Here is a 20,881-nt window from a genome sequence, read left to right as displayed (position 1 = left end):
AGATAAAAGCGAAGTGCCATTTCATCCGAGAAAGATAAGTAAGTTCTAAAAGACTGCAATTATTTGCGGACATTCGCAGCGCGCTCCTCGAGGTGTCACTTTGTCGATTCTTCAGACGTCGCTATTACGACTTCGAAATGAAGTAACTCGCGAACTTTCAGAGACGCGATGATAGTAGTCATAAGACGGGCGTGGAAAACTTTTCAGTCATACTCTCGAAAGCGTATCGATCCGCTGATATTACTATCGGTGTTTAAGCCGGCGGATTGCGGGCCGAGAAAGACGCATCAAGATCGTTCCAATTCCATGTAATAATGTGTCGTGCGACGCAAGACAGATTAAGAGCCGATAACGTATCGCTGAAATAGGTCTCGGAAGCTCACTAGCCATCGGCTAAACACGCGGTCTCGCTATCGCAACGTGTAGATCCTGTTTCTAATCTTTCACCCGGTTTAAAATTAGCGTCATCGCGCTGGTCGTCGATCTAAATAAAACGACGTATCCCATATACGTCCATGCTTTTATCAACCATTCGCTCTTCTAATCAGCCTAATGAAAATTTCAAGGTACCATTTTTAGTAATTTTCGGAATTTCTTGTCTGTAAAGATTTTTATTTTATACCTCTTTGTCAAAACATAAAACAGCTTCAACAAATTAATGCGACAAGTTGAACTATTCGTGAGTTACAAAATGCTGCAATAAAAGCATGCTTTTGATCAAAGCTTTTGATACGGTTAAAGTTATATTGTAATATATTAGCGCAATCTAATTATGCAAGTAGCCACTGTAAATTCGCGGTTAGTGCGAATTGTATCATGTAGACTTTACGATCGGTGCAACATGTTGCGAAAGCAGAGCTTTCGACATAAATGAGTTAACACTCTCGCGGCGTGAACAATTTCGGGAATTAAAATTTCAGTTACGAAGTGCCCAATCTATCATAAATCTCATTATATCTTTCAGCCCGTGTGCGTTAACGCGCGTATCTCTTTACTGATTTATATCCCCGGCGTTTGAGTTACAATTTTTTTCCAAGCTGACGAAGTAATCTCGCTAAGTTACGCTTGAGGGGCTCCATTGAGTGCGTCGCTCAAGCCGCGTTAATTCAATTGCGAAATATTTTTCGCGCGACACGATGATAGGCCCATGTTCCACTTAACAAAGTATCTGCGAGGAAGCGTCCGTCTGACAACACGCGATAAAACTCGCACCGGTGTCACTTACAGTCTCCGCCCGCTGGCGAACGCCGGAGCTAAGACCAATCCCGAATTAATGCGGCGATAAATCACGCGAGCTTTAAGAGAGGATGCGTTTAGTGGTGCTGCACGCGCTCATCGCTCGCCTAAATTTATCGGTGTACCACCGAACGCCAGCATCCCTCCCGTCCTCCCCCTCTGCGTATCGCACTGCCGACAACGACAACGACGACAACGGCGACGCCACGACGACGACTTTGCCTCTCCTCTTCGCAAACCTCCGCATGGAATTCGCATATATCATCGGTAATAATGTCTCCGCCAGTCGCGAGCACCTGCTTTCTCGGTGCTTTCCCGGCCACGGCACTCTCGTTCGCCAACTATTCGAGCTATTATTCTTGCAAAAAAAAAAAAAAAAAAAAAAAAAACACGGAGAAGTCATATTATTACAAACGCGCGCCAACGAACAAACGTATATGAGCGCCGACGATGACATCGCCGCCGGGTAATCTCGCGAGCGAGCGAATTTTTACGGCTCTCTCTCCCCGCCCTTCCCCAGCCCGAAAAATTCAGGTCGTTCTTCCCGAGAGATCGGTTCTTTGCCCGCGCCAGTCGCTATATATTATGCCACCCGTTGTTTCCCGTTGAGAAATTCACCCTCCGTTCCCGACATCGCCCCAAGTTGTATCTCGTTGTCTACGACATTCCGCTTCCTTCAGAGATCGTTGCGACCGGCTGATCGCACGTGTTGTAAAGGTAGGTCAGTTCCTGCACGATAAGGGGCGAAGGAAGCACAATCGCGGAAACGATTCTGCTCCGAGAAACAAGCTTGTATCGTCGAAAGGTGCAATTTCCCGTCACGAGACAAATTGGGGCGTTCAACGTCAAAATATTATTTTAAAATGTTATTTTCGTTATTATTTGGTGTAGACTATTTTGAAGTAATGCATTTTAATATTACGGAAGTGAAATTCTAAAGAAAAGCACAACTTTGCAATACTATTTTTAAGTATTTTTAAAATTTATCGAATAAATATTTGTAAGAAATACATAGCAAAATGCTATAAATAATTCTACTAAAAGTTTAAGTAATAGAAATAAAATAAGTTAACCATTGAATGTAAAAGATAAAACGATCTGGCAGCATGTTCTACTTTTTAAAGACTCAACTTTAAAATTTAAAGAAATAAAATACTTAAAACCATTTTTTGCGCTGTTCCTATTCTTGTATTTCGTAATTAAACTTATTTTCGTAGAATTTTTCGTATGCAAATTTACATCCAAATTTGCAGCACATTTTGCATTAGTTATTGCTCATATTCTGCACGTGAAAACTTCAGAAATCTAATTGTGACTATAAAATATTACGATATTAAAAGCTTGGCTCGATCAAGACCTAAATCTGTAAATTCGCAGGAAGCGTTCTGCTAAATTATGCACGCGCCATAAACTTAGCGCAAATCACCGGTATATGAGCACGCGACACAAGTTGCTAACATTATGACACAAAAAAGCTGGAAAACGCAGCTTTCGTCGGGTATCTGCAAGCATGCGCCCGCCATCCGCTGAAGCAAGAGGGAGAGAGAAAGTGAGAGAGCGCAGAGAGAGGGTTGATCGCGAGTAAGCAGCACGTGCGTAACAGTCATCCTGGCGCATTCGCCAGGACCGCTTGCACCTCGGAAGTTATCTTTCCATCATCGAATGTTACAGATCATATTATATCGCGCAATAAATATTCGCAACGACGTTCACGTCATTTGCGAAAACTTTCAAGCAGCGGCTATAATACATTATTATAACTTTCGTCACACGACGTTAAATTTTCTTTTATTTTTCAACTTTGCCTTAATTAAACTAACAAAACTGTCTGAGAAAAAAATATATGCGAAGAAAAATTCTAATAAAATTTAATTGGTATCTGGAATTGAATTTATTTGAAATACGCTCTAGAGTGAAAATATATAGTGAACATCGTAAACGTTGGTGACACCTATGAAACATGCACCGCGAAAAGTACACGTGTGCACGTACTCTGCGCCTATACTGCATCGAGAACGCGACTCACACGCAAACTATCTTTCAACTCCACCGACAAGTCTCTTTATCATCTATGGTTTCTGTTATTTTCACATGGATCCGAACTGTCACTTCGGCGAAATGGATCGTCAAACCCTCATCACTTTCGAGAGCAAGAGCTATTTGTTCGCTAAAGGACACGGGAAAGAATTTTATCGGACACATATGAGCGAGCCGTAAATGACGCGGATATCTAGCAAAGCATGACGATAAACAGACAAGACAAAATGAGGCACAGCAGCTCCTGGCCCGATCGTGCGCCGCAAACGGTGAAAATGCGCGTCGATCCCTTATCTCGCGCCTTCACTATCATCCCGACGAGCCGCGAAACAGTATATCGATTGGAACAAACTGCAACGCGATCCAATTGCCTGGAAGAAGTCATCTTTTTAGACCGATGCGCCCCTGGAGGAGTCGCGTCCGTGACGATAAAACGAAGATTAATCGACGGGAAGGCAGTTATAAATAAGAAACCTGCGAATTTCGCGGAAAATTCATCCGAGGCGAATAATGAGGCGAAGAGCGTGAAAGCCGCCCATCGATATTTCATGCCGCGCAGTCTTTCGTCACTCGAGACAAGTGCAGTTCGTCAAAACGCGATTATTATGTTTGAAGAGAATGTCTTTCGCAATCAAACGAGATGCAAATCAGACTTTCTCGTAAGGACCGATGAAGCGAAGAAAACGAGAGATATGCAAAAGACCTTCGCGCCGAGAATTACATCGGACATGGATTTCCAAAAGCTATTTCCGAAAGATCAACACGCGCAAAAGGAGCCCGGGAGTGCATCCGCGCAACTGATAAACGAATTTCCCTCAGTCGCGCAGACCAACGCCTTTGATGTTATAACAAACATTGCGGATGAGAGATTGCGCACGGCCAGCATCGCGCAAGCAAATAACTCGCAAACGCAGGAAGTGGATGGAGCGGGGAAAAATTGTCAGACCACCGCTTCATCCGCGTCCTCCTTGTCGAGGCACACATCATCGCCACCGCACATCAACGTGATCGACTACGACGACTACGTGACATCCGTTTCATTCTCGTCGAAGGCGGATCACGCCTGTTTCAAGTGCGCGTCCGAAGGTGTCCTTCGCTCGCGGATCGATCCCTTTCGTTCTCCCTCGCGATGCAGGAAAAACGACAACGCGCGCGGCATTCGACGCGATGATTCGATCAGACGCGAAAAAAACGGAACGCGCGGCGTGCCTCGCGTCGACGAGCGTCAAAGCAAGGACATCTGGCACGGGGAACGCCTAATCGGTGCGGCAAGAAACGTGGATGGGAAAAAGCCGGAGCAGCAAAAGAGAAACGGCGGCTCGCCGCCGGCGCGACTGCCACTGGACGTCAGGAAGGAAGCTACTCTCAGGCGACATTATTATCCCGAAGGAGGCTGGGGCTACATTATTGTCACATGCTCGATGCTGGTGCATTTCATCGGGTTGGGTTTGCAGCTTGCCGCGCCCGGATGCTGGCATGTGAGCGCCGAGCAGAAGTTTCGACATCCTCCGCTGCATAGCGCAGGTAAAAAAATATCGCCGGATATTCGTCACGTGTTAGTGAATAACTTAAAAGTTATTTACGTAATTAAGAAATATTTCAAATTTGCATGATGCGCCAAATAAATGCAAACTTTTGATACATTCATTCGCACGCTTGTGTAATTAACTTTCTACATAGACGATAACTATATTTTCATGTCAATATCATAGCGCCTGCTATTGGTATGCTCTTCATCACACAATGTGTCAATTTACGAGCTGTATATGCAAATGCAATGCAAATGTATTTATGCAAATTTCGGTTTGCCACAATATTCTATAAACCATGATTTTTCAAATTACAAAACCGCAATGCGACACTGGTTTTTTGAAAAGATATGTTATCAGTATATACATACTTCTATCTAAAATAACATGCTCTATATATTTTTCTAATAAATAATATTATTTGTCACGCGGTAATGTTTCCGTGAAAAATAACAGCGCGCTATTTATCACCATAAAAGATAAATCTCGGCGATGATAGTATCCTAATTCTGACCTGGATATGTCTTCTTACGGATGGTATTTTGATCACGTTTTATGTAACCACACGTATACTCAACCTCGAATCTCGTCGTATCATAAATTATGTTTGCGATATCCAGAAGCACGATGGTCACGGAGCGAACCGAAGGAAAGAGGAACCGAGAACCCCAGGTCATCTTTCTGTCTATCATATCTGTCACTTATGCTCCACGATTCTTAGTGATAGTATAGTATAAACACACAAAACTGTTTACATTATACTATCTCCATTAATCATAAAATATAATAATATCGCTTCTTGAAAAAGATCTTAACGCACAATTACTTTCTAATTTTACAACAAATAAAGATTCTAACAAATTGAATGTTATATAAAATATAATATTGAATGTCATATAAAATATTTCACATCAGCGAGAATTATTATATTGATAGAAAATATCGATATACGTATACAATTCTACGAATTTGCATATTTAATATGCAAATTTTTAGAACATTATTTTTATCGAAGCGCATTTTAATGAGCGTATAATATTTCTTAGCCTCAAGATTCGTTATTCACTAACTCCGCAGAATTCGTTATTGAACGTTTTTATAGTATATCACCGGAAAATTTCTGTTGAATTAAAATTTTTTTTTATTACAGAACAAAAATTGTAATATTAGATGTTGTTCCCTAACAATTTTAAAAATAAATGTAGTTTATATTCTAAAATACAAGTCTGCAAAACTTCGTTAGAAATAAGACAATCATAAAAACATTACCTTAAGTAAAACTATTAAGTTAGTCAAAAGAAAATAATATTAACGTTTCTAAAGAAAACCGGCAACTAAAGTCGGAGTTGGAATCGAAGTTACTTTCAACTTGGCGCATTCTGATATACATTCTTGCCGCATTTCCCATGGGTCAAGTTCTAAACTAAACGTATTTTGTTCGTTTTGTCATGTTTGGAACGCAAGTTGTCGCAATCGCGCGCGCGTATACAATATCTTCCTTTTAATCGCGAAAGAATAATCAAGTTGTCTCAAATATGACTTTTTTAATTCTAGGATTTTAATAAATTTCATATGCAAATCACATACATATATGCAAAAAGAATTAAGTAAAAGTTGGAAATAAATAAATTAGAGCAAATAAATTTTTACCATCGAAAATGCATGTAAAAAATAATCTAATTATAAATTTAAAAAATAAATCTATGAAGCGGATTTAAAATTTTGATTAATTTGATATAATCTCATAATCAATTTCTAATTTAATTAAAATCTAACATCAACAACTTTTCAACATTTTTCCGTTTTATCACTTATTTCGGAAAAATGGAGACATTCCTCATCTATCTTTTAGTACCTCTGGGATTAATGCATACGAAAAGAGCGTATCGGTCATGTGACATCGTAAAACGTACGTGCGAGAAAAATCAGGACAATGAATTGACAGTCGCAGCGCGTCGCCGTTGCTCACGTACGCTTTCACGCGTGCAAAGCATTGCAATGCACCTGCGAAACATTACTGAATTTCACACACCTGACGACAGTTCTCATCGGAAATCCGTCGATGTAACTAACGTAACTTAATACCCAGTTCAATTTTTTACCACGTTTTACTCTTATACAATAAATTCAGTAACAAAATAAAAACACGATTGAACAACTGGCCGAATTGTTACATCGAAAAACTTGTTTCGCGTTTCTAGTGATGTGAGTGCTGCCATTCAATTGCTAATTGAATTTGATTTCGGAAACAGATGAAAAAGAATAAAAAGATAAACAAAAAATGAAAAAATTATAAATCCATCTCTTATTTAAAAAAAAAAAAAAAAAAAAAAAAACACTTTAACCATCATATTGTTTGTGCTTCGTTTAAATGGCGTACGACGGCGTATCTCAAACATCGTTTTCTTAATATACTAGGTGCGCAATTAAGTTTCCGGGTTTTTTTTTATCAATGCAAAATGGAAAATTTCAAGAGAAATACAAAAAACGGTTTATTCAAAGTATCGTCCCTCGCTAGCTACACATTTTTGCCATCTCTCTGGCAATACATGAATACCGCGACGATAAAACGACGCGTCTTTGCATCGAAACCATTTATCCAATCAGTTTTGCACTTCTTCGAAATTGGCCAAGTGTAGCCCAGCTAAGCCATGTGCCATCGACCGGAACAAGTGATAATTGGAAGGGGCCAGGTCTGGTGAATACAGCGGGTGCGGTAGCAGATCCCATTTCAGCGTTTTCATGGTGTCCTGGACGATGGAAGTGCGATGGCACGGAACGTTGTCGTGCTGCAATATCACTCGTTCGTGTCTCGTGTCCCATTCTGGCCGTTTTTCGAGCAATGCATGGTTCAAATTTATCAGTTGTTGTTGTCTTGTGTTTGCGTATCATTTTCATCCAATAACGCTTGCAGATCGGCGTCCTCAAATGTTTTTGGTCTTCCGGAGCGCTCCTTGTCCTCAGTGTCGAAATCGCCATTTCTAAAGCGTTTAAACCAATCTTCACAAGTAGTTTTCGATTGTGCATGTTCGCCGTAGGCTTTCTCAAGCAAACGGCGTGCTTCAGCTGCATTTTCTTTCAAGTTGAAGCAGAAAAGCAAAGCTTCCCGCAAATGCTGTTTATTTGGCACAAAACTCGACATCTTTATTGTTAGAAAAAATATTTTTGCGTTGCAATATGTGTTGGTATTATGACTGGTTATTGTTGACAGATGTCCAAGTTAATAAAAAAACACAACTTTAGACATGTATATCGACTACATGTATCGTTAGCGCCATTCATGTGTGAAACCCGGAAACTTAGTTGCGCACCTAGTAAAAAACCAACAGCTTCGATCGTATAAGTTTAAGAAACGAGCCGCGAAATGGACAAACGATCTGCATCGGCAAGCCCACCGTGCGAGATAGTCGCTTATCGTAAACGTCGTCACTCTTACAGCGCGGCCATGAGCGATGAGAATTTGTTTGATGATGACGACAAACCTGAGGAAGAGCAATCCTACTCTCATCGTGACGGTGCAATGCGAGCGCATTGCTGCCGGCAACGCGAATACAGCGCGCAGAAAGCACCCAGCCTAGAGTCTGAGACCCGCTGGTCGGCCGAGAGTCTCGTATTGAAGCGACCGCTGACGAGGGAGTCTTCCGGCGACATCGCGAAGTCATGGAGCGAGATCGAGATCCCAGAGTTACTGCTGGCGCATCCCGAGATACTATCGCGCATGATGCGGTGCCGTTGCTTCGTGGCGCAATTCTCCGCCTGCCGCTGCGCCCAGTGTCAGTATCAACGCCGGAAGATTTCGTCGGCATCCTCCTGCTCCGCCAGGGAACCCGTGCCCAACGGCGCGAGGCGGAAGGACTCCGGAAATTCCGTTTCGACCTGCCAGAGCTTCCTGCCGCCGTCCTCCGGCAGGAACTCGGCCGGCAGCCTCTACCGCTACTACGCCGACGTCGGCGACAACGGGACGACGATTCAGCGTCGGCACTCGATCGCCGTCGGATCGATCCCGCATCACCGCTACACGGAGCAAACGCACTCGCTGCGCGGCCGCAAGATCGGCCGCGCAGATAATCGCAGGCTCTCTGAACAGCCGCTCGTCGAAGATGAGATCGGAAACTACGAAAGTACCATCGGCGCCGCGAGTGCCGCAAAACCAATCATCGCCAACAAAACCCATCCGCTGGCGTATCCGAGGGCGACAATCCGCGCGGCGCGATCGGTCGTCCCGTTTCGCAGGAGTTCCGCGACCGCCGATACTAAAATGCCGAAGGATAACGAATCTCGGTTCGCTGACAAATCGTTCGATGCGCGCCTCGCCGCCGACGGAAAAAATGCCGAAGCGAACGCCGATGTTGCTTTTATCGCCCGTAAAAGCAGCGCCATTCCGATCACGCCTAAGATGATGAGAAGGCGATTCTCCGAACAACTAATACTCGAGGGAGGTCTTGGTAGTGCGGGCGAATCCGAGGATTTGGTTGATCAACCCGAGAACGCGGAGAATGAGGATGAATCCTTGACCGCGTTAATCGCTTGGAAGAAAATCACACTCAGAAAGCATTACTACCCAGAAGGCGGCTGGGGATACGTTATTGTCATAATAACGATCCTCGTGCATCTAATCTCTCATGGATTACAGCTGGCATCTGGCTTACTGATGAGCCCGGCGATGACGCAATTCGGACAAACGGTCGAAAATTCAGGTACAAACGTCATTGATTCGTTTAAAATTCGCGATATACGTCGTAATTTCATAATAATAAAGAACGCGTGCTTTGTAAAAATATCTTTTCCCGCACTCTTATGCACTAAATATGCTTGTTTGTTTCTCATCTTACGTTGACGTTAAACGCGATTCGCTCATTAAGGAAAACAATAGCCAGAATCAGGCCGCTGCACTTGGCGTCAAATGTGCCGTGAGAATGTAAGTCATAAATTATGCATCAGGGTTAATTCGCGTCGCATGCTTTTTCCCTCCAATCGCAAAAAAAATTAATAACGACTGTACTTCGCCGGAGTCTTAACAACAAGACCTACGAGAAATTTACGACTTCCGTAAATTACAAATAACACGATAAGAGTGGCCTGACTACGTTTTCCGCGTCGTAACAAGTAAATCTAATCGGGACAACGTGCGCGCGCGATATCGGGAGAGAAGTGACCTCTTCTCTACGAGAACTAATCAATCACAGTTGAGTGAGTAATTGAGACGCGGTGAATATACACGTTACGCTATCGTTAATATGCAAATGCGCAAGATCCGCCGCCCATGTCGATTAATATCGGAATGCGTCTGCGGCTTGTGTCTTGACAACTCTGCAAAACTTTCAGCAATCTTCAGAAAAGATGTCTCGAGGGCCAAGACACGCGCCGTGTAACCGATTCGATACACCTGCAGCAACTGTCGTCTGAGCGGTACTCGCCTACCGTAAATTACGCTAGCGCAGCGCTGCGCAAATTTCCCTCTATCTTACGATCAGCAATATGGAGCATGCGTGCTCGTACATCTACGCGAGGTGTAATGAATAACACGGACGCGAATAAGCCCGTTACGTCGCTGATTAGATTAGCTACAACATATCAGAATGTTTATTAATCTAAATATTTAAAACAACATTACTACGTTGCAGATCTAAGATATGGCAAAATTAATTAAAATCGCAATTCTATCAATGGATAGTCGCATCTACCAGCATAACGACTTTTCATTTATGACGTTATGGAGAATAAATTAGTGCGAACTATTTACTTGAACATTATTCATTAAATATTTTCTGTTTCTTCATATAGTTTTCTCTCTTTACAATTCGCATCTGTATCATATTTTTAACCTTTTATTTATTCATAAAAAATCATTATTTCTTTAGCAATTAATATTTTGATTAATGGAATTGTTCAACAGTGCACACTCTTATGCGCGTAAAAGAAATTTAAAATGTATCGAAATTGCATTAGAATATAATTTTAAAAATGGTTTTACATAATCCATGAAACCTCCTAAATTTTCATTGTAAAACTAGATGTCAAGTTACATCCATATTTATGGCACAATTCCAGTAAAGTACAAAAAGTTGAGCAAACGCAAATGTTCGAATTAATCAAAACCAATATGTCAAAAGAAACATTGAATCCAACGGAAATTTGAATAATGTAACACAGAACGAACTAAAGCGAGAAATTCGTCGCGGAATATTAAATCGAACAGTAAATTACTCAAAAGTACTTCGCCAAAATGAACATTGATTAAATAGAAATTTCAACAAAAAGTTTTTGAATTATTACCTGGAAAACTTGATTTGACGCGACCTAATTTAATTTCATTGTATTTAGTTACAATTAGGTCAACATTCCTCTCGATAAATTGTTTATTGAATTAATTCTCTCATTCAAGCGTTCCTTTGAATACGCTTTCCGTTCAAATTTTCTAACAATCTACTCTCCTTTGAATCCAGTCTAATTATTCCTTTGCGTCTAATTATCATTTCAATAAAATACTAGCAATTATCTTTCTGTCCAACAAATTACATCCTCAATAAATTTCCATTTCACTGAATCGTTTTTTCTATAAATCTTACAGACGCCAATTATTATTGCGTGGCAATTTTATAAGCACATAAGATAATAAATAAGTCTATAGCTACAAAATCTATTGTGAAAATCGATAAGTTTGATCACATACAAAAACATCTCTTATAAAATTTTAAGAAAATTATTGACTCTACATTGTGCTTGATAAAGGTTCAGTCGACTACAACAAATCTAATTTTGTTAAAAAGATCGTAACAAATTAATCTTGATTTGCCTTGTCCACAAATGTTTAATCTTCCTTTATACAAGTATGATTATTTACACTCAAATATTTTCGGAAATGTAATCGAGATAAAAATGCAATTCAAACAGTTTTACAGTATGCAGATATGATATTATCAGCGTAATATTCGCGATTCCATTACAGATAAATATATTTTATGAGCACCAAAATACGATAAATGTTCGTCAGCAAAATATGAAAAGTATTACATATTAATACTTGTTTTATTATAGATAAGTATGAAATAATATATGTGAATCTACAATGCAATTTGATATTTCATCGATCAGTTTTTGATAAAGTAGATAACACAGACCTTGCCTGATCATGCAGGTCGCCTTATCAGCTTATACTAACTTACCGGCAAGTGTACGTATGCTTACCAAGAGTTGATCTGATTTCCACAGAGCATTCTGCTTCCTATAAGTCCGTCCAAACAGTATTTGCAGAGAAAGCAAATTATAACTTATAATTATGATCATTTGTCTAAGCTCGCTCTGAATAAAAAAAGTTTATTTGTATGCATATGGAGTTAATGAAGCAAGCCAACTAAACCACTGGTTATCCTATGGGATATCTCTCTAATTAAACAAACTATCGCCGTTACACTCTCGACAATAGTATACGATGTGCAATGCATACGAAGAGTTAGTCGTAAACCTAATAAATTTTGCATAAAATTGGGAAAATTTATAGTGATGCTAATAAATATTTGTATCGTATTTGTATCAATACAATAAGTAGAGCGCCTTCATGAAAATCTTTACATAGTTCAACAGCAATATATTATCAAAATCATAAAATAACACAAGAAACATACATGAAATTTATAGCGAAATCAATATCGGGATGGCAACTTGAGTGAATCTGACATAATCGCTAAGAAACGTGAACAATTAATAATCTAGTTTGATTTCTCACTTTTATGACAGCCAGTCATTAAGTTTTACTGTCTCGTGTAAAGCGTCATAAAAAGGACCATCAATCAACGCAAGATATGTGCGGAATTACTCGACTTTTATATTCGCGATAAACTTACAACTATCAGTCTAGAAGGGAATATTTTTGTTTTATTCAAGTTTAACTTGCTTATGGAATTCCATCGTGTCGTTAGAGAACTTGGCATCGTGCGTTCTGATTCGATTGAGTAGTAAAGATACCAGTGGTTTCATTACAACCTCCATTCCGTTTTTAAATCCGTCTAGGGAGAACGAAAGTTTTCCGACGCGAAACCTACTTGTTTTTCGTGCTGTTACGCAGCTGAATGGTACACAGATTCTCAAATGATTATAGTCCCTGTAGTGCTGACAATATACTCCATTCACAAGCTATGTAAAGAATTTCGTGAGATTTGTCACTAGAATTAAATTTGTCTCTAGATAATGACAATTTGTCTCTAGAATTAAATATCTTGATCAATATCGCAGCAAAAACAATCGCTCATCAAGAATTGAATAAGCAATTTTTTTCGTTACTTATATAAGTAAACTTTAAAAACAAAAATTATAAAGCATACATTTATTCCCAAAATGTGTAATTAGATTTATGAAAATTAATTGTATTTAGAAAAGCATTAAGTTATGCGTTTAAAAATGCGTTTAAAAGACTCGAAAACGGTGATCTTTCTTAATTAGAATTAATCAAATTTCTCGAAATTGAGTCATTCATTGTGCACATACAAAACACAGACGCGTCGAAGACAAAAAAACGACAAAAAAATTCACGATCGAAAAGATAAAACAGGTATATTACTCGGCGACATCTATCGAAGCTTTATATTGATCATGTTTAACGATGTCTGAGCGCTTTTCGACGTGCAGCGAAAAGAAATCGCGAGAATAAGCGAGAAGCTAGTTGTGAGAGTGACTAATGGTCTAAGAGAGACAGCTGTCTGGCAAATCGATATACGTCGTTTCGTGCCGAAACGCGTGAGTGAGCAGTGACAAATGTATCTTGAGCGTCGTGAATGCAAAGTACTTCAGATTAGCAGATAACTGTAGTTTGCTGTCTGCAATCACATTCTCACCTACCTTTTAAAATCACTTTGACTGCCTAACGCGACGAACACAATCGGAGATAAGAATATTTTGCAACGATATGGCAGCCAGTGTGTAATGTGAAAGTTTACGTGTATATTTTATGTGGATCACATATTGCTACCATATCATCGAAATCTTCGTGAAGCAAAAGATAGAATTATTTTTATAGTAATTTTGACATTTTTCTAGAAATTACTACCTCAATTAACGCCCCAATAGATTCAATTCATTAACTCTGTGTAAAAAAATTATCCTTTTAAAGAAATAATTTGTTGCATCCTATTTCTCTTCGCGTTGATCTAATTAACGCGTGATCAATCGATACTGATCAATCGTATATGCTTATCCTTACATTACGCGCAAGATTTGCATCTAAATATATCATGAAATGGCAAATAAATCGTAGTAGCTTGACGTACATTAGCAAAATGATTAATTCATCGTAATAACTAATTGTAAGTTATTGAATTGCTAATTGTGCCGATACACGTTCCAACGATGGAAATTTGCATAATTATGCAGCACGTAATTACCCGAGTCGTACTACACCAAGCAAGAGGACAGAAGGCCTCAAGTAACGTGTCCAAAATAATAATTCATAGACAGTTTGTCCTGATAAAAACCAGATATGCTTCTATGGAGATAATATAAAGTGCGCGAGAGCATGCCACTAACAAATGGAATGTCACAAGTGCAATAACATGAATATATGGCCACAAAAAGTACAACAAATGCGAAAAGGCAAAGTTCCCAATTAAAATATCTCGTTTAATAATCAGAAACGGTCATGAAAAGACCATCTGAGAGTCCAAAGGAACATCTGAGAGAAAACTATATTAGCCAGTCAGAAGATTTCTATAACTTGACGCGCTTCCTTGCTCTGAAAAAATCAACATCGAACTGCGATATATATTGTGTTGAATATAAATACGGTAGCGAAAGAATAATTTCCGTCCGACATATAATAATCCAAACAAATTTTAATAAAGTAAAGAATTGTATTCTGCGAATTCGAATTATAAAAACAGAACCAATAAATGCATTTAAATTAGAAAACCACTTTTCATGAGTATTAAAGTGTGAACACAGGACTATTATTTGGTTATCGGTACGCGGCTGCGAAAAGATCTGCAATGCTAACGCTCGCAAATCGCAAAAACGCGCGCACATACACGCGCTTTCACGCGTAAGACGATCGTGCACGGATATCACGTCGTAAATTTAAGTATCTCGCGAAACAACAATGTATCCTCCAAGATAACGGACGCAGTCCGTTGCACTGCTGATTCGTCCCAGCATCGCGAATACATTTCTTCCCCCTTGAATAGGGGCGCCCGCCGCTCTTCTCCTTATCGTTCTCATAAAACTTTATTGAAACTAGCGTCTCCGTCGTACAAAAGTTTATAGTTCGCGAATATGCCGGCCGTACGACGCCAAATGAAATGGAATCGGCGAGGTCGGTTAATGACATCCGAAAACATGTACGCCGCGATGACGTCACCGCGACACTCGCCAGACTGCGCCTGCCGAATCGAGTTTTACTTTCATTCGGTGAAAGTAGTGCTCCCTCCCCCCCCATCCCCCGCCCGCCCTGCCGCAACCCCGCGCTCGCAACGAGTTTATCGGATGCATGCACTTTTTCTCTCGTCCTCTTCTTCTTCCATCGCGTATAATACCCGTTGAGTAATAAACGTTCTTCTCTCGATGCCCGGAACAATATCGTCTCTTCACATAGTGCGAGCAACACTGGCGCCGCATCAATCTCTATAGTACAATAGTTTCACCTCGCTAACTCGATATTTAATACCAACTACTGTTCACTTTTGAATTAATAATAATCTTATGATCAACTCGATTGAGACGGTTAAAAGTTAATTTCATCAATTTGATTGAAATTCAAAACAAATTTTTTACTTTCTACAAAAATTAAATATTTAGATTTGAACCGTAAGAGGATTCTTAATTATGCTTGCATTGAATTTTGAATTCCCGTTTAAATAACTTGCACATCGTTCTGGCAATTGTAAAAAAAAAAACCATCTAATGATCATATTCAAACAGCTTACGTACATTGTATTATTTCATGATAATTTCAAGACTAGTAGAATCTTGAAGAAGATTCAAGAAAAATTCAAAATATTAAATCAATGATAATACAATGCAATGTATGTATCAGATTATCGTTCTCTCGTTGCATTACAATTACGATCGTACATTTATTGAAATGCCGTTCGAATTGTCGGCACAAGAAAAATAAAAGTTCTCGGTGAAATGTTTATTTTTTTCCTCACGGATGTAATTGGAAACGGTACAGTTGGAAACAAGAAAGACCGCAATGTGCAAACCGGCGCTTTTGCGGTATGTACATATGTATATATAGGTACGCATAGGACCCTGTGCTATTGTCCTGTGACACGAGTTTAATCCCGATCTCATTTGATTTTAGATGAAATTCTATCCGACGAATTCCTCCGAGGAAAACTTCATTCCATTCAACTGCCTCCACACTCGCCCACATGTACGCACATCACGATACTTGCGGTTCCCTACGCATTTCCGCTGATCTCACTTGGAAAAAAGTTTTCCCATCGGATCAGAATTCGCGTATACGAATTATGAATTTCTCTTCTTTGGAATTGAATACTTCAGAGTTTTGCTCTCTGAAAGCAACTTTCTGATCAATGTCGCAAGCAGAGAGTATTGAGAACATGTAATCAAGTCTTTAAATTGTCAATGCGTTTTTATCGCCCTGCGCTCATCATTTTTATAATTATATATTCAAAAAAGAATATTAGAAAAATACAATTAAAGTATGTTTATCAATTTTAATAAGAAATATATTAATGCAAAACTATTTTGTCAAAAAAATTGTAAAGTCTGCTATTCATAGCTATATTATTTATAGTAGCTCTTGATAAAGCTCTTTTCTCTCGACAACTTTATTCTCTTAGAACAATTTTTCATAGTAAAACTTATAGCTTGTGAGAACAGAAACTGGGCACAACGAACTTGTTTGTATCTCTGTAAAATTGGCGCGCATGATTTTCCTTGCGTTGGTTCGTAAATCGCATCCGCAAGACAACATCCAGATTACTCCAGTATGTCGCTCAAAGAATCGCGATAAGATACGAGAAAATACCGCTCCTACGTCGATGCTTCTCGGTATATCCTCAAGCAGACTGTCTAGGCAATGAAGAATTCAGAGACAAAACAAGCACATTTGTACAAGAAAAAAATTCTTTAATCCTAACAGAGAGCGATTTATGTCCCTAAGTACGCGCTAAGAACGTAATTTTTATCGATCCTACATCTGCATCCTAATTTTTGTTTACTTATAACGGATTAAAATGACCATCGAAACCTAAATAACATGTATTTTAAAAAATATGAAAATTTTGTACTTAAATAATACCCGAATAATACAATTTATGTTTTTAAATACCACAATGCTTATTTCAATAACAAACTATTGCCTTAGAAAAACACAATTACTATCAATTTAATCTCTAACAAGCGCCCGGATAAAATTAGAAACAACCCTCCTACACAAATCCACGAAATGCAAGTCGATCCGCCGTTCCACCTTCACGCGCCGTCAGGAATCCTCAAGCGACCGACAATAAATCTTACTAATCGGCCAATCAGCGGTGGCGACGATCGACTCACCGATCGCACGTGCATTTGATCGCGGGATGAGTCAGAGTGCTTGCTGGTGGCGCTTTAAAAACTTAGCGGTATACTTTACGAAGAACACTCATCGGTGATAATGTATGTTTATACCGGGCGAACTGTCCGTCGCGACGACGAAAACAAGTCGGCGTATGTCGCCCGGTATATAGGCGAAGGTATAATTACGCCGTGTAATTTATATACGCTGTTCGCAGCGTCCGTGATACACGCGCCGCGGTAAAAAAGAAGCGCGTGCGCCGAAAGAAGAACGCATGACACACGGATGGATCTTCGGAGAGGGTTCGCCGTTCCGCTTTTTCCTGTACTTTCGCTTCGCGAGGTCGTTCTGAGCGCCCATAAAGACCGAAATCTAAAACCTGAACCACCGCGAGAAGCAAACGCCTCTTGAATCCATCGTCCTAAACTCACGGACGAACACGCCGATGATGCGTGACGGACGCATTTCTTCCGTTGCTTCTCGAACGTCGCGGTCGCGCGTTCCGCCCGACGTAGCACTAATTGCCGTCGAAATCGTGAAAATGAAAAAAAGCGTAAACAAAAACAGGTATACATTATACGTTAAGTAATCTTATATATATCTTCGAAATTATAATAAATATTTTAATAAATAAATAAGTATAATTTTAATCCATATGTTTTAATTGGTTAGTAAAAACATAAGGATACATTAATGTATAATTTTAAAAATCAAATGATTACATCCTTTTTTTAATCTAAAAATAACTTGAAACTTACGATTTTCGAAACTAATTTGATCTAACACTTTCTGATTTACAAACCCTATGATTTAAATTTCTGTTTTTCAAATGTTTGAATTTTGAATGTTTCATAATTTTAATAAGATGAATTTTTGTCTTCGTTGTTTTCGTTTTCGTAATCTTTGCCAGACAGTCGCCATACCAATATGATCCTAACTGAAGCATCAAGCCTCTCGGCAACGGAAATCGCGAGTCAGCGTCGCTATTACGGGCACATGTCTTTCGTTCTCACGTCTTTCGTGGAATGGCAGGAATTTCAGAAAAATACTTTCAAGTCGTACGTCTATCACACTGTCTCTCGTCACAGTGTTACTATCTGTGTGGAATTTATATGCACTTGCTGATTCTTTTTTACGCAACTCGTGAAATTTACAAAGGCCAATTATAAATCCAACAAACAGCTTGTGTAGCAATAACTAACCAAAGAGCATAAAGAAAAAAATAACAACAGCAATACCACCGACAAGTACAAAGGATTTTTAATGGAAAGTTTCAAAATAATTTTAACAACAACCAATTAATTTTTTTATCTCCAATGGTTTTCATGAATATCTATCTATTAAAACCCCTTATCGTGTTCAATTACAAATACACGTGATATAAAAAATCTAGATATAGTAAAAAATGAAATCATATTAAAATTCAGCATGATGCAAAAGTATTTATGAAGTACCAATTTATTTTAATTTCCGTTTATAAAGTAATTAATTTATTTTTAAGAAAGAATTCCTCATTATAGAATGTTGTCAATGACAAGATCGCCATAGCTGCTCCTCCAAAGAATGCCTAAAGGTACAGGTGTGAGAACGATGACGAGAGACTTGCAAGGCAACGCAACGACATCGGCAATGACGATGTGGTCTTCGCTAAGTGGAAGTGGTGGAGGTAGTGTCCGAGAGACGACACGGAGAGCGCAGAAGGGGGCAGAGGGAATCGAGGGAAAGAGCCTGTCTCTCGTCGGTGCGCGGCACCAGTCGGCGATACCGCGCGAAACCCTACGCTCCACAAATCCGCCAGCCTCACGACAGTCAATAGTCACCTTGCACAGCTTAGTACGTTATTTTCTCTCGATCGGAAGACCACACGTCGCCTAATTCGCGCGTCGAGTCGATTTCGTAAAATCGCATTCGGTTTCGACAACACTTTCCACAAATATTTCGTTTTTCTTTTCTCTTTTCTCTCTTTTTTTTTTTTATATTTTTATCTTTGTAACCGCGCACACGCGCTCAATCGGGAAACTCGCGCGGAACTCGCTCTCACTGTGGATTTACGCGACCACACGAGATCGTAAATCGGTCACGAGAGACAAACCCGTTAACTGACTTTGGTAATCATTTTATTGCGCATTCGTTACTCGCTCGGAATTGAACGCGATCAATTAAGCGTTATCCAATGCGTACAATATTCGTCCAATTGGCTATTGACTCAGCAAAGTTATTTTCAAATATTCTCCGATCGCAATAATATACAGATGAAAATAATACTTATGAGACTTATTATTATGAGACATATTACATATAATATCATTTCAATTAGTGCGCTTAAATATTAAATATTATAATCTATTAAATATTAATACACGTGACTAAAAGTTTCTAAAAAATATAGATTGTTCCACGTGAAATATTTGTCTTGTTTGCTTTTTCAAAAATATTTGCATGAAAACATATTCAGATAAAAGTACAATTTAATAGAATTCAAATTATGATATTATTAACAATATCCAAGTAGTTTTAAACAGATCTTTAAAAATTGTAGTTTACTTCAGAATTTAGAAAATGCAAAAAAAAAACATATTATGTAAATATCAAATATATTCTAGAGAACGTAAATTAAAACGCTGATTCGTTGATTTTTGCTTTACTTTTTAATTATTTTTTAGTATTTCTCCATGTTTCTTATAATATAATTATCTCTAATATTGCAAAGTTTAAAGTTATAATTTCACCAATATAACTAATTTAATTACGCTATCTTTCATTCATCATTTTAATAATCCTGTTCATTAAACTACTACGATACCCGAAGTAAAAAGAAAGATAAAAAAGGGTGCAGTCTCTCGCGCATAAAAAAGCGTTAAACGACGTTGTTTTTGCCGAAAAGTTTAGCCCGGTAATTTGTTCTCCATTTGGTAAACGACGAAAGCTTTTAGAGAACGGTTGCGAAAATGTGCGCGCGGAGGCTGTCAAGCGATGCGTTTATAGACATAATAAATCGCGGCGCTATACAATGAGAGGAGAGCCCCTGCTGGAAATTTATTAAAATCGAGCGTTTAGAAAGCCCGGCCTCATCCACGCACATTAACGGAAACGAAGCCACCGATGGATCGATCTCGTGTTACAAAGACCCACGTGGAGCAACGCGCGGTAATTTATAATAGCTGATTCGGCAGACTCGCCAAATTAATTCATCGCAACAACCCGCGGGGAAAGTATCTCAGTCATATTTTACGGAGCACCGCGGGATACATCGCGAACAAAAACTGCGCTATTAATCTTGACCCCCAAACTTCCGAAATCGACAGTAGCATTGTCCGCAGCGCAACGTGTTCCATTATTCTTCATTTCGATAACAATCAAAAACTTGAATTGACACGTGAACAAAAGAAATATTAAAGAAGATTTTGTTGCTAAATGTAGCTCGTAACACATTGATTCGTCGAACTTGATATTAAAAACGTTTCAATCATCCTGTCACTGTCGATATTCTCATACCGAAGGCAATGAATTCGTGTCGGGATACAAAAACTTGATCGTTAGCAGAAATTGACTAACAAAAAACTAAATA

General features: G+C 39.2%; 2 protein-coding genes across 2 annotated transcripts in view; one reads left to right on the top strand and one right to left on the bottom strand.

Moving 5' to 3' along the window:
- The window catches only part of Notum (palmitoleoyl-protein carboxylesterase notum), a 454,423-nt gene that overhangs the window by 411,378 nt on the left and 22,164 nt on the right, over nucleotides 1–20,881 (bottom strand). The window lies entirely within an intron of this gene.
- Nucleotides 2,483–20,881, top strand: part of LOC105678100 (uncharacterized) — a 60,005-nt gene continuing 41,606 nt past the window's right edge. Inside the window, exon 1 of the mRNA XM_012377141.2 lies at nucleotides 2,483–4,797. Coding sequence (XP_012232564.1) covers nucleotides 3,477–4,797 — 1,321 coding nt within the window. The 5' untranslated portion in view covers nucleotides 2,483–3,476. The remainder of the gene's footprint in view (nucleotides 4,798–20,881) is intronic.

The sequence above is a fragment of the Linepithema humile genome, chromosome 5 (genome assembly GCF_040581485.1).
Source record: "Linepithema humile isolate Giens D197 chromosome 5, Lhum_UNIL_v1.0, whole genome shotgun sequence".
Lineage (NCBI taxonomy): Eukaryota > Metazoa > Arthropoda > Insecta > Hymenoptera > Formicidae > Linepithema > Linepithema humile.
Note: the sequence above shows the minus strand (reverse complement) of the source record. Positions and strands in the feature narration are given on the sequence as shown.